The sequence below is a fragment of the Acipenser ruthenus genome, chromosome 9 (genome assembly GCF_902713425.1).
Source record: "Acipenser ruthenus chromosome 9, fAciRut3.2 maternal haplotype, whole genome shotgun sequence".
In the NCBI taxonomy this organism is placed as follows: domain Eukaryota; kingdom Metazoa; phylum Chordata; class Actinopteri; order Acipenseriformes; family Acipenseridae; genus Acipenser; species Acipenser ruthenus.
Window position 1 is genome coordinate 3,268,269 of NC_081197.1, and position 12,701 is coordinate 3,280,969.

General features: G+C 40.4%; 1 protein-coding gene across 1 annotated transcript; it reads left to right on the forward strand.

Annotated features, from left to right (window-relative positions):
* Window positions 1-1,030: 1,030 nt before the first annotated feature.
* Window positions 1,031-11,615, forward strand: LOC117405158 (membrane-bound transcription factor site-2 protease-like). The gene is made up of 11 exons (XM_034007992.3): window positions 1,031-1,276; window positions 1,731-1,879; window positions 2,177-2,315; window positions 4,104-4,207; window positions 5,066-5,193; window positions 5,546-5,664; window positions 7,389-7,569; window positions 8,237-8,331; window positions 8,924-9,119; window positions 9,931-10,006; window positions 10,525-11,615. The coding sequence occupies exons 1-11, from the start codon at window positions 1,202-1,204 to the stop codon at window positions 10,745-10,747; spliced, it is 1,485 nt and encodes a 494-aa protein (XP_033863883.3). The 5' UTR covers window positions 1,031-1,201; the 3' UTR covers window positions 10,748-11,615.
* Window positions 11,616-12,701: the final 1,086 nt, after the last annotated feature.

Genomic DNA, 12,701 nt, shown 5'->3' on the forward strand with positions numbered 1-12,701 from the left:
TGAAACCCTCTGACGCATGCACGGTACAGCATTACAACCTGAGGCCAGATAATGAGGTGTGCAGATCAGATGGTACCCCTGGTTCTTTTCTATTGAAAGTAATGATTCCATTGTTTCTGCTGGATATTGAAAGGCTTTATTGGAAACTCAAGCTGCTGCTTGAATTTGTTTTCAAATCTTTTCAATCTGTAATGCAAATATACATCTATTACAATGCATCCATTGGTGTTGTATTCCCAAATACAAACTTCTACCTGCTAAATTAAGCTGCCATTTACAACTCTCTTAAACTCATTTTAGGGGATACAATATGAATGTTGTTTTTGAGTGATCAGAGATATCTTACCAAATGAATTGGTATGGGTGTAAAGGATCAGAGTTATCCTAACTAATTCATTCTATTTTGTTTGGATTTACTTTTTATCTTTCTGTCTCAGTCATCACACCCTGGAGAGTTTTTAAAACTCAGAGGTTTAAAGCAGCCCCCAAACAGAGCTCTCAGAATCATGTCTAACCTCCAAGTAAATCTGGTGCACCAGGCTGTGACTGTTACCCTACCCCGACCTGTAACACACTGCCCCTAGTGGAAGTAATAAATACCACGTAGAGCTAACTGCCTATTCCAGCAGAAAGGGTCCTGAGAAGGACTCCTCGAGTCGGATTGTGAGAAAGGGAGTCTTGCTGCTGAAATAGTTACATAGAAAGTGTGGCTTGATTGCGACCCAAGCAGAAACAACCATGCAGAGCACACATCATCCGATATTAATCAGGATTGTGTAAAGTATCACTCGCTCATTATAAACAAACACTTGTGTGTGGTACTAATAAACAGGAAGAGTTGACATAACCAAGGATTGCATTCTGTACTATAAGGCACATGTCACACATTTAAATTCTTTGTAATAGATTCACAGTTTTTCTTTTTTGGTACAGTAGTTCTGCATGCAAGCAAATACGCTTATCTCGCCTATAAGCGCACCCGTTTACACACGCCTATGCGCTTATTTATGTGATTATACGGTAATTTGACAATGTGCGACGGCGACGGCGGCGGTGCAGAAATGTGACGTGTTGTGTACATCGGGGCCCGCAGGATGTGTAATGGATTTGCTGTGTACTGTGAATCCGCGGTCCAGTTAACTGATGTTAGAAACATGACGGTGTGCGGTTGATATTGTAAATACGGATTTGGTTCTCTGCAATGATTCCGATCCCGGTGGTCGTTTGCGTGGTGGGAGGGTGGTGTGTGATTTACCTGGGCGACGTCTTACTAAGGGTAAGCGTGGTGGTGTGTTATTATTATTAATAATAATAATAATAATAATAATAATTACAGGTCTCTGTAAACTAAAAGGACTTGTGTTTTCAAAGAACAGTGTGCTGCTACATTGACAAGCATTTCAAATGTGTCACATTTTATTTATCATCTGTGTACGTCCCAATGCACTGGCCTTAGGTGGTGAACGATTTTCTCGACTTTTTTTTTTGTTACACCAACGGTAAAATACATAATACAATAAAACGTTAGAAAACTACTAGGATTCATTTTTTGTTACCTATTCTGTGGAATCAAGTGAGTCCCTATCGTAGTACCCTCCTGACAAGCATGCCTTGTTTTCAGAACACAGTTTAGTAAGAACATTATTGCTTTTTTTAAGTTTCAGAAATTAATTAGCTTATAATGATACTCCCATCTGTTTTTTATGTATTTTTTCACATTGTTTTTGTAGTCATCTAGTGCTCTTAAATCGTCCTACGAAGACTGGCTTGCTGCGAACGGACTCTCTCTTTCTCCGTTCCACGTTAGATGGCAGACTGGCCTCTTAAATCGCCTGTTTGCCAAGTGGGGCAGATGGAAGCCCAGATTTCTCTATCACTGGTGAGGTTTATTCTAGGAGGTGAAGTAATGTCACCCAGGCCAAGGTGGTGTGGAGGTAAACCAATTGCTGTGAAAAAGTTTGTTTGTGTCATTGAAAGTCTTTTTTATATATTTTTAAATTTCTAGTATATACACATTAGCTAATATTTGGACTTGTTCATTAAATTATAGCCAGTTCTGCAGTTCCTCATGTCCCAATACTTGTTGGAGGGTAGTGCATGTATGTCTCAGTTTATGTAGCTCCACAGACAGTGGAAGGAGGAGGCTTCACTATGAAGTGTCTTCTGTTCCCTGCAGGTTCAACCTGGGCATGGTGTTTGGAGTGGTGGCCATGTTCGGATCCATCATTCTTCTCACAAAGACACTGATGCAGACTCTGGCACAGATGATGACAGACAGTCCCGAGGGCTCCAATGAGCAGATGCTGCAGGTTGTGGTAAGGAGAAGAAACAAAGACCTGCCACTGTAGAAAACTATTGCAAATCTCCCAGAGACCCTGGATGTTGGAGTGTTGGAGTAAACGCCTGGAATGCTTGTATTTGTTTTATTATAGGGATGGAAATAAGACTCCCAATGCTTAGCAGTTTGAGACATTCCTGGAATGATCAGCCAAGCTCTGGAAGGGAAGCACCGAGTGTCACTGCTTTTAAAACAAGATTAAAACACACACTTGTAGAATGGAGCATTCTTGTGCTAAAATGATGTTCCTTTTATTCTCTGCCTTGTTTTACTGTTCTATGTGTTTCTTTTGTTTTCATTGCTTTTCTTGCATTTGTTTATTAATATTTGTCACTTTTTATTCACGTGACGCGCTTTGCGGCAATTTTTATTGTGAAAAGCGCTATATTAAAAATAGATTATTATTATTATTATGATTATGATTAAGACACCGCTGAGCTTGTTGCCTGTACACCGTGGCTAATCAAGCTCGTACTGACATCTGGAATGGGTGGGAGTCTTATTTCCATCCCTGTATTATCTCTCGTACCTTTAAATCAAACTTCAGCTTAAAGAGCAGCTTGGTACAGGTGTGCAATCTCAGAGCTTTCTTACCTGATGTTTCCTTGTCGTTTATATCCACTTTCTGTTCCACTCATTACATCCTGGTGATTACTATGGCCTCCTAGAGCTCTCAAAACCATGTCTGAACCAGGATGTAACCATTAACCTGGCCCCTTGCAACACTGCCCCCAGTGGATGTAAAAATATCACAATTGTTCCACATGTTTTTCATACTGATATGTTTGTTCCGTCCACTAGAGGCAGTTCATGATTACAATGTGGTGTACCAGATGCACTGTACTTGTAGGTTAAACAGGATTATGAGATCTCAGTGCTTTAAACTTCTTTTACAATTATGTATATATATATATATATATATATATATATATATATATATATATATATAATGTATATGTATGTATGGGGGGGGAGGGGGGGGGGGGTAAAACAGTGAATCTAAACCACAACAAGAAGAAAACATAGCTGGGATAACTCTTGGTATTACATGCCAATAGCAAGTTGCTCTTTAAGTGAACTCCAGCAAGTGAAGTATGTGAATTTAGATCCCGTGTCTTCATCTAGTCTCTGCAGTGGGAATGTCTGTCTTCAGTGTTGTGATCTCAATACAAGTTCTCGACTGGATGTTGTTTGTAATACTGTATATATCTTTTTGTTTTTTTTTTGTATGCATTTTGTGTACAGTCCTAGGGGCACCACTTTTATAAAGTACCTGATTGGGTCAGAACAATTAAAACATTTATCAAGCAATTAAACCAAGCCTATGAAATCCAAAAGCATTCGTATTGCTAACAGTGCAAGAATGCAAAGAGAAGCACACTGTGGGAGGGTATTGAATCTGAATGCATGTCAACCCAATGTGCAAGTGGACAGCACAGGACAGGTTTACCATCACAGTGATCTGGTTCACACCTCTACCAGTTAAACATGGAGCTGTTCTTATTTATTGAGTGATTGAACTAATGCATTGCAGTTCAGGATCAGGGGTCAGCACAGTGCTTTACAGGTGCATGTGACTCCTCCATGTGGAATGTGCCCAGGGTTGAACGGTTTAATACCAGCCTGGAAAGCAAGGAATGGCTCAGAGCTTAGTGAAGTAAACTGGTAGGAGTCCAGGGCAGGGGACACATTCCCACAGGGTTGCTGCACTTCCTGGTATTGTTGCTAACATTGTTTTGATTTGTTGCCATGTCGACATCAACAGGTGCCTGGTGTTAATCTTCCTGTCAGTCAGCTGGCTTATTTTTTCATTGCGATTCTCATCAGTGGTGTCATACATGAAATTGGCCACGGGGTGGCAGCTGTCAGGTAAAGTCCATTGCTAATGTCTTACAGTACTTTTGTATGGGCTGATGCCCAGGGTTAGACCATAACTATCACATATGTGTCACTGTCATGTGTGTGTCCTGTTTTGGTAACAACTTGTCTGCCTGTTTTATAACTCTTTTGTTAGGTATTGATATTTATTTATTTTCTAATGGAATCACTTCTTTTGTGTCAGACAGTTCAATGCAGTCTAAACCCAGGTTTCCTTGCATTTCCCTTTTTGAACTCAGTAATATACATAAAAAGATGTGTTAAACACCACATAAACTGAATGATCAGATTCTCCTACCAGCCAGTTCACCCCAGAAAAGATACTGTGTTCTCCCTGTATAACGCTGTAAACTGGGAGCCACAGGTCCAGGACTGTGTTATTTTGTGTGCTGCCTTATAACCCAAATTACATGATGGGGCAAATGGGAGCCTTTTTGAAATTCTCGTAAAGGAAAAAATACAGGGCAGACTGGTTTGTTGATTACCTTCCTAAATGATTACCTATGCAGGCTTGACATTTTTTGTTCACTAATTGCTATGAAAAAAAGACCATTAAAAACCAACAAAAATATACATTTGCCTTAATGTGTGCATCCTTCGTTCGGGGTACGAACCGTTCCATGACTGTAACTCTCTATTTAATTCTATTTAATTCAAACAAACATAACAAAACACATTCTGCCAGTCGTTTTGAATATCTCCCTCTGTCTTATAGATGGTGCGGTTCTGTGCTTTAGTTCACTTTAGAAGCGTTCAGGGTTTAGTGTCTGCTGGGTGAGAAGTAGCTCCATTTCTTCTTGTTGAACTCTGCATGTGCTGATTGCTGTAATCGTTTGCTTTTAATTGCAGAGAACAGGTCCGATTTAATGGCTTTGGGATGTTCATCTTCATTATCTACCCGGGAGCGTTTGTGGATCTTTTTACCACCCACTTGCAGCTTATATCTCCAGTCCAACAGCTCCGAATATTCTGTGCAGGTAAAGCAAACATTCGGTTACTGGATTTAGTAATGCAGGGCAAAGCACCAGGAATCTGTAGAGGTATGCATTTCAAACTACCTATCTGTTGGTGTGAAAGGTTCTAGATTGTGTAGCCTGACAGTGTCAGATTGAGACTGTGAGGTTTATAACACTCCACAGAAGGCAGCTGATTCGTGCAATTGACCAGTCCCTGGACACCGACAGTACTGCTGTGAGTTACAGCCTTCCTCGGACTGCATCAAGCACTGACATGTTGTATTGAAGTACAAAAAAATAGCAGCAGGTGGCAGTGTTTTGCAAGCTTCTCTCTGAAATGAGATACTCTGACAATGCCGTGCTTTGTTTTCAGGGGTCTGGCACAATTTTGTTGTGGGAGTCGCTGCTCTGGCATTCCTCTTTCTGCTGCCGCTGTTTCTCCTGCCATTCTACTACACTGGGGCTGGGGCGGTGATCACTGAAGTCATAGAGGTAGGGCACATAAATACAACCTCTGTTCTGCTTTTCACCAAATTCAACTTCTGGTCCAGTCAGTCAGTGAATCAAATCATTTTCATGGCAAAGCGATCTCAAAGCGCCTCACATTCGAAAAAATAAAAAGCCCTGTGAAACAAGACCAAACAATACAAGAATGCAAATAAAATAAAAACACAAAACAAAAGCATAAAACGTAATTGCACTCGAGGCTTGAGAGAACAAAGACGCATGCATCAGGGCTGAGCCATTGTGTTTAATACTAATAATACGTTTATCTTCCACACAGATGTACTCATTCTGTGAACCGCTCTTTGTTGTTCTCAAAAAAGAAAATATAAAAAATGCAAAATACATCTTTAGATGAAAAGTCCTTGTCTATTTCTTACTATAATTACTAAGTAAATACATGTGTACTTACACATAATTACGAAGCTATTATGCATAGTTACAGTGCACTTCATGTGTAATTTGTACAGGAGGTGTACAGGGCTGCTATGTCGTGTGTGCTCAGTATATGTGTTAGTATATAAACCAATTTAGTTACTCCTCTAAGATTAATAGTATATGATCTCATGCTCCCTACTTTTCCAATCCCTAAAATAAGTGAGCAAATTAAAACTAATAATATATTTGTCCTGTACCATAGAGTTCTTCTCACATGTTCAGATGAAAGTTTATAAAAATGAGAGGCCCCTGATTTAAAGCATCTTTTCTAATCAGTTAGCTCCGGCTTGTTTTTTTTAATTTAAAGTGTGTCTTCAACAAACTTGACCTTTTTAGCTAAAATCCTTGTTTCAGCAACTTACACGTTAAACCCGAGAGAGCCTTCTTTCAAACTGAAGTTACTTCTTCTGATAAGAAACTTCGACTGTAAGAACATTTCCTAAGTTAATTACATTAAATCATAGTTTTGCTAAATTTCAAGAGACTGCTTGTACCAGTAACACTCAGATAAGAAAATGTTTATAGTAAGTTTTTACAGTAGGTCAGTTTTGTTTAATCATTCTCATAATATGCTCAATGTGAATTTCTGCTGGCTCTAACATCCTTTAAAACACAGTACAGAATTAGCACAATATTCAATATTATCACAGTTTCGCAAAGTCTTCTTAATCACATTCTCCAAACATCAGCTTGCTCTCAGTACGTCTGTTCCCAGCAGGTGTGAAAGTCCTGATCAGGCTGTGCTCTCAGTGGGTCTGTAAAAGCGATTACAGGCTCCTTTATCCATTTCTGCAAATCCCAGGTGTGGGTGACCGTTTATAGGGCCTGGTATCTGCAAAAAACTCAAACCTTGTTAGCCAGGCTCCCATCTTTGCATTCTCATCTCCATCATCAGTGGGGAAACCCCACATAAATTAGGTTGGTTCTATCGAAGAGCCACACATCTCTGCCACATACACCTTTCACTCAAAAAGGTGCTTGTGTCTTGTACAAGGGAGGAGAGCTTTTTAGGGTCACTCGTGACAGGGTGATGCAAAACTTTTGGCCATAGCTGTATATATTTTTTTTTAGTTTTGGCAGGGCAACTTCTGTAACTCCATAGAGTCCACACAAACTGTTTTAAAATTTCTAAAAAATGACAATAAAAAAGCGTGACTGAAGGAGATATTGTGTCCTGCAGATTGCAGTAGGTGTCGTAAGGATAGTGTATCGTTAGGATAATGTATCAGTGCAAGCCGTCTGCATACCCTGACCTCTCTCCTCTTGTTCCCCAGGGCTCCGCTGTGAGCGGGGCACGGGGTCTGTTTGTAGGGGATCTGGTCACACACCTGGAGGACTGCCCGGTGCGCAGTGTGGAGGACTGGCATGCCTGCATCAAGGACATCTCTCACAGGCCCCAGACTGGATACTGCATTCACACAGCCACACTGCAGCAAGCCAGGTCTCCCAGCAGAGGTGAGAGGGAGCGGGAGGGAGTCAGGGACCAGGAGGAAGTGTCAGTGGACACTTAGTTTTGCGTTTGGTGTGACTCCTCAAGCTAGACGAGATGGAGAATCAATAGTAATGTATTTCTAGTACGAAATCCTAAGTCAGTCTTTGTTCCCCAACCACCTTTGAAAAATGTTGACTCCCCTTACATAGAAACGTTAAAAAAAATGTATTAACTCATTCATGCATTGTGACCTCATATGGGGATGGATTAAAAACAAAACAAAAGAGACTCTTCTAGTCTTTATATGGGGATGTGTAGAAGATGCAAATGCATGATGACCTCATATGAGGATGCCATTTTCTCCCCATATAAAGCAATAAGTTATTCCTGTGAGCAAACTTAGCATCATTTCAGAGTTCCTTTCAGTGTCTAGCAATCATAATCAAAAACTATTGTGATCCATTGATAAGTTAAAATGGTTCTTAAATTGTTCGCTGAATTGTTCTGCCTTCAAAGCTAATTATTCTAGGAGTTTTTTAGAGTTTATATTAAAGAACGGTCAGTACACCTGAATTAGTTGATGGAAATGCAGAATTGCACCTCTGTTTTGTCAATATTTTAGCCGCTGTTGTGCACACGGTACAGTGCCTAGTAGGCCGTCCCCTTTTCACTGCTTTTGTTTCCATGCAGTTTACAAGAGGCTGGGTGGCACCTTGGAGTGCTGTAGTAACAACAGTCTCACAGACATCTGCTTCTCCTACAGTAACAACTTGGAGAGTCGTCTGGTAAGTTGCCTTGAGGGCTTCTGGTGCAGTGGCCTGTTTACAAAACGGACCCGCTACAGAGAGGGGTGTGTGGGGAGCAGTGCGCTCCATAAACACTCCCTCTGGGACTCACAGACTTAGAAAAGGGATATTCCTGTTTTGTATAAACATACAGCCACTGTAGCCTAATCTTGCACATAGCATATGGAAACAACTGTCCGTGCGTCATAATTTCACTTTTACATGTATTTAGAGAATCTGTGGTAATGAAAGGTGCTGCGGCATTCTTTAGCACAAGTTCTTGAGAGGTTTGTTTGTCTGTAATGTATGTGCGTCACACAAACATACTCAAAGTGAATACATGTTGTGCAGTGTGTCTCTTATTGTTGTAGGAGATATCGTCTCTTGCAGTTTGCATTCTGGCTGCTCAAACTGCAAAATCATTTCTGTTATAAGAGACACCATATACACACAATGTATTCACTTACAGTGTGCACATACAGATGTATGTCCATACACAATAACTTGTGCTAATGAATGTCCATACCCAGTTTCCTATCGGTTCTTATAAATCATAAAAACAAAGATTGCAGCGATTTCTGTTTGACTTCAGCATGCATGCCTGCCTGCCAGAAAGACGATTGACTCGAGCCACACGTGTCGCACCAACATGGACTGTCAGAAGGATTTCGTCCCCAATCTGTGTGTGGTCCCCTCTCTGGAGAACCAGACTCGGCTCATACGGGTCAGGCACCAGCCGCAGATGGACATGCTGTTTGTAGGATATCCACTGCACCTCCAGTTTGCAGGTCAGTCCATTGATTCAGACGTGCATGGGCACAGGGCTTTTTCTTTCTATGCAATGTGTTTCCAATTCCAATTCCTTTTTCAAATCAGTTCCCAGTTCCCCTTCCCTTTTAATTCAGTCCAATTCCTCATAATTCCTGGGGATTGAGTTGTAGTCTGGTCTGAATCCAAACTCATAGTGGTCCTTTTTCATGTTCACACTATTGTTGTATTATGTTGAGGCTGTGTGGTCCAGTGGTTAAAGAAAGGGTCTTGTAACCAGGAGGTCCCCGGTTCAAATCCCACCTCAGCCACTGACTCATTGTGTGACCCTGAGCAAGTCACTTAACCTCCTTGTGCTCCGTCTTTCGGGTGAGACGTAATTGTAAGTGACTCTGCAGCTGATGCATAGTTCACACACCCTAGTCTCTGTAAGTCGCCTTGGATAAAGGCGTCTGCTAAATAAACAAATATATATTATACAAAAGTTGACTGGCTTAAGGCTTATAATGGGAAACTTACTTTGAGGGTTGAAAAAGTGACAATAGTAGCCCTATGAGGTGAAAACTGCTGTCAGTGTCTGTTTTATTTTACCTGTGATGTAAAAGGCTAGTGTTTTGACTGTTGACTGCTGAGTACTTCAGAGGGCAATAGTTTTTTCTGTTAACCGCTACAGAAACTTTTGATTGGTTTGTGGGAAATAGCACAACCTTTTTTGGTCATGTGACACTATCATCCAATTGGGTTGCAAGGTTTAATTTAAGAGTTTAATAATATATAGTTTGTTTTTCCATGCTGATTTTAAGCTAATATCTACCTTTTTCTTTTCTCTAGTGAGCCTTACCAACTTTGTTCCACGCTACAGATTCCTGCATTTTGACCTGCCTGTAGTAATCGAAACATTCTGCAAGTATCCTTTCTGGTGTCGGCTCGCTAATGCAATAACAAATGCAGGTTGTTTTAGGTTTGGTGTTATAGGAAGATCGGTGTAAGCTAATTAAGATGGGGGGCATAAAATAGATCATTATTCCTAATTCGGGACTGTGTTTTAAAACTATATATTAAATTGAAAGTTTTTACTACTCCTTTTAGAGTTAAGCACAAAAGTTGGGCATTTTGAGCTTACAGTATAAACCGTGTAATATCTTCTGTATATATAGCTCACAATTTGACTGCAGCATCAGGATTTCATTTGTATTATACCGTCAGTGCTGTGAATAGAAAAGTGTTGTGACCCTAGCTTGGCAGCTGACTTAATGATCCAACACAGCTAAAAAAAATAATCTTCTCTACGCTATAAGAGCTGCAGCTGCAAAAAAAACAGTGCAATGATAGTGTCACTGTATTGGAGACGATAGGAAGAACACAACTCGCTGATTCACACCGCCTAATAATGTGTGTGTCTTGACCTTGACTGCCTGTCCGCAGATATCTGGTCTCTCTCTCTGGAGCGCTTGCTGTTATCAATGCTGTACCTTGCTTTGCGCTGGATGGCCAGTGGATGCTAACGTCCTTCCTGGAGGCTACTCTGAGCTCTTTGATTGTGGAGAAACAGAACCGGGAGCTGCTGGGGTTCTTTATCTTGCTGGCTGGCAGCGTTCTCCTGGCCTCCAATGTGGCCCTCGGGCTTTGGATGGTGACGGCCCGGTAGCCCATCATCTCAGTGTACAAGTTTAAAAAAAAAAAAAAAAAAAGTGGACCACAGTGGAAGATCTGTTTATACTTAACAATGTGACATCTTTTAAAAAGAAGCTACGTTGCTGAAGTCCTGATATTCAGCTCAGCCACTGGCTTAGTGTGTGATCCTAGCACACACTTTAAATAATGCAGTATGTGCCTCCATATAATGAATAACAGACAACCCCCCAACCCCTGTATCATGCGTTCCAGAGTGCTTAACCCTTTTACTGCTGGAATCTGCAGTATTTCCAATATCAAGGACTGTGATTCCTCTTTCATCAAGAACAGGCCGATTTCACACGCTGATCTTTTAAAACCTGTTGCAACTAATGACGAATTTTAGCAAGAGGTGCAAGAGGATTTGCAGATTGATGATATGTTCTGGACATGCGATTATGTCAAAAATAATTTGAGTAATTTCCTGTGTATTTCAGAAATGAAGCTGCATGCAATACCAAAGGATTTTGAGATAAAAAACATGTTAATGTGCTATCATATATTTTTTTTTTTTTTTTTTGTCATATGGCAAATTAATCAACACAAATTGAGTTTTTTAGTATGATCCCTCTAGGAACTGGAGAAAAAAGTTAAATATTAAATATTTAGTTTCATCAATGCATCAGTTTGACCATTCAGGTATCTTCCTTTTCATTCCCAGTGTTAAACAAATCAAGTTTAATGTAAGACGCTGTTCCTTGTGATGTGTGCCCTGAAACAGTCCTAGACTCTTCATACTGTTAGTTATGTGATCATTATTTGTTTGTCTTTTTTTCTCCCTTCTAAACCGCTCTGTAAATAATTATGATGATTTGATTTTAAAAGGAACTGTTTTAACAAAAGATTTCGTTCTCCCTTTTTTCAACGGGCTGAGTTTGTGTTTCTCAAAACCACCACACCAGTATTGATTGCACATCACCTGTTCCACCACTGCAGCCACATTGATCTGCAACACTATGTGGTCTATTTTAGTTACCCAAGCACCGCTGCTCATTACAGCGTACTGATTTATTAACTATATACAATAACAATGCAGTCATGAGGAACGTGAAGAATCCAGTTTTTATATTTTAGGATGGTGGTGCCACTGTTAAGATCATTACAATGGCTTGTAGGATGTGTTTGTAATGTTGTTATTGTCCCTCAGGTTTGGACTGCATGTTTTGTCGTGATGAGGACTGAAAGGTGCTATGTTTTTGCCTTTCATAGCAAAGCTTTGGCCATTGTAGGACTCCTTGCTTACTAATACTTGTCTGCCTCTCCAGCTGGTTTTGAGTAACGTGTGAATTATTAGACCTACAGGATCTCTGTTGTAATCTAAACCTCGCTTAAAGGTCACCCTGCAATTAATGCTATATTTTTATCATCCTGTTTTTTTATTTTATATATATATATATATATATATTACACACACACACACAGCCACTGACGGTCACATTTTGTCACAGTACTGAAAAACTGAATTGCTTGGCAAATGGGCTCCTTTTCTTTCTGGGTACACACTATTCTACATAATGCCGCTGGTTTTTGAAGTCAAAGTGTACAGGTCCGCAACAATACACTGTCCCGCTCCAGGCACTGCATTCAAGGTCCACAACCTTGCCCCACCTATTCGTGTGTACGGTTTTGTTATGAAGAAGCTATAGGCACATGGATACATTTGATCGAATTCATGGCTGGCATTATCGATTGACACAAAGACCACCTGCACGGTCTGGCACCGAGGTAATTATCCGAGCAAAGCAGGGCAAGGAAAGTGGGGTGTGGCCAAAATTACAACACTGGGCAAAAAAACACGGGGGACCGTTTTGAAGCGTGCAAAAGCAAAATATCAAAGCATACTGTATTAAAATAATTAACGTAAACAAAGTAAACGGAGCAATTCTTCCTGGAACTATGTTTGTTTTATTTATTTATTTATTTATCTG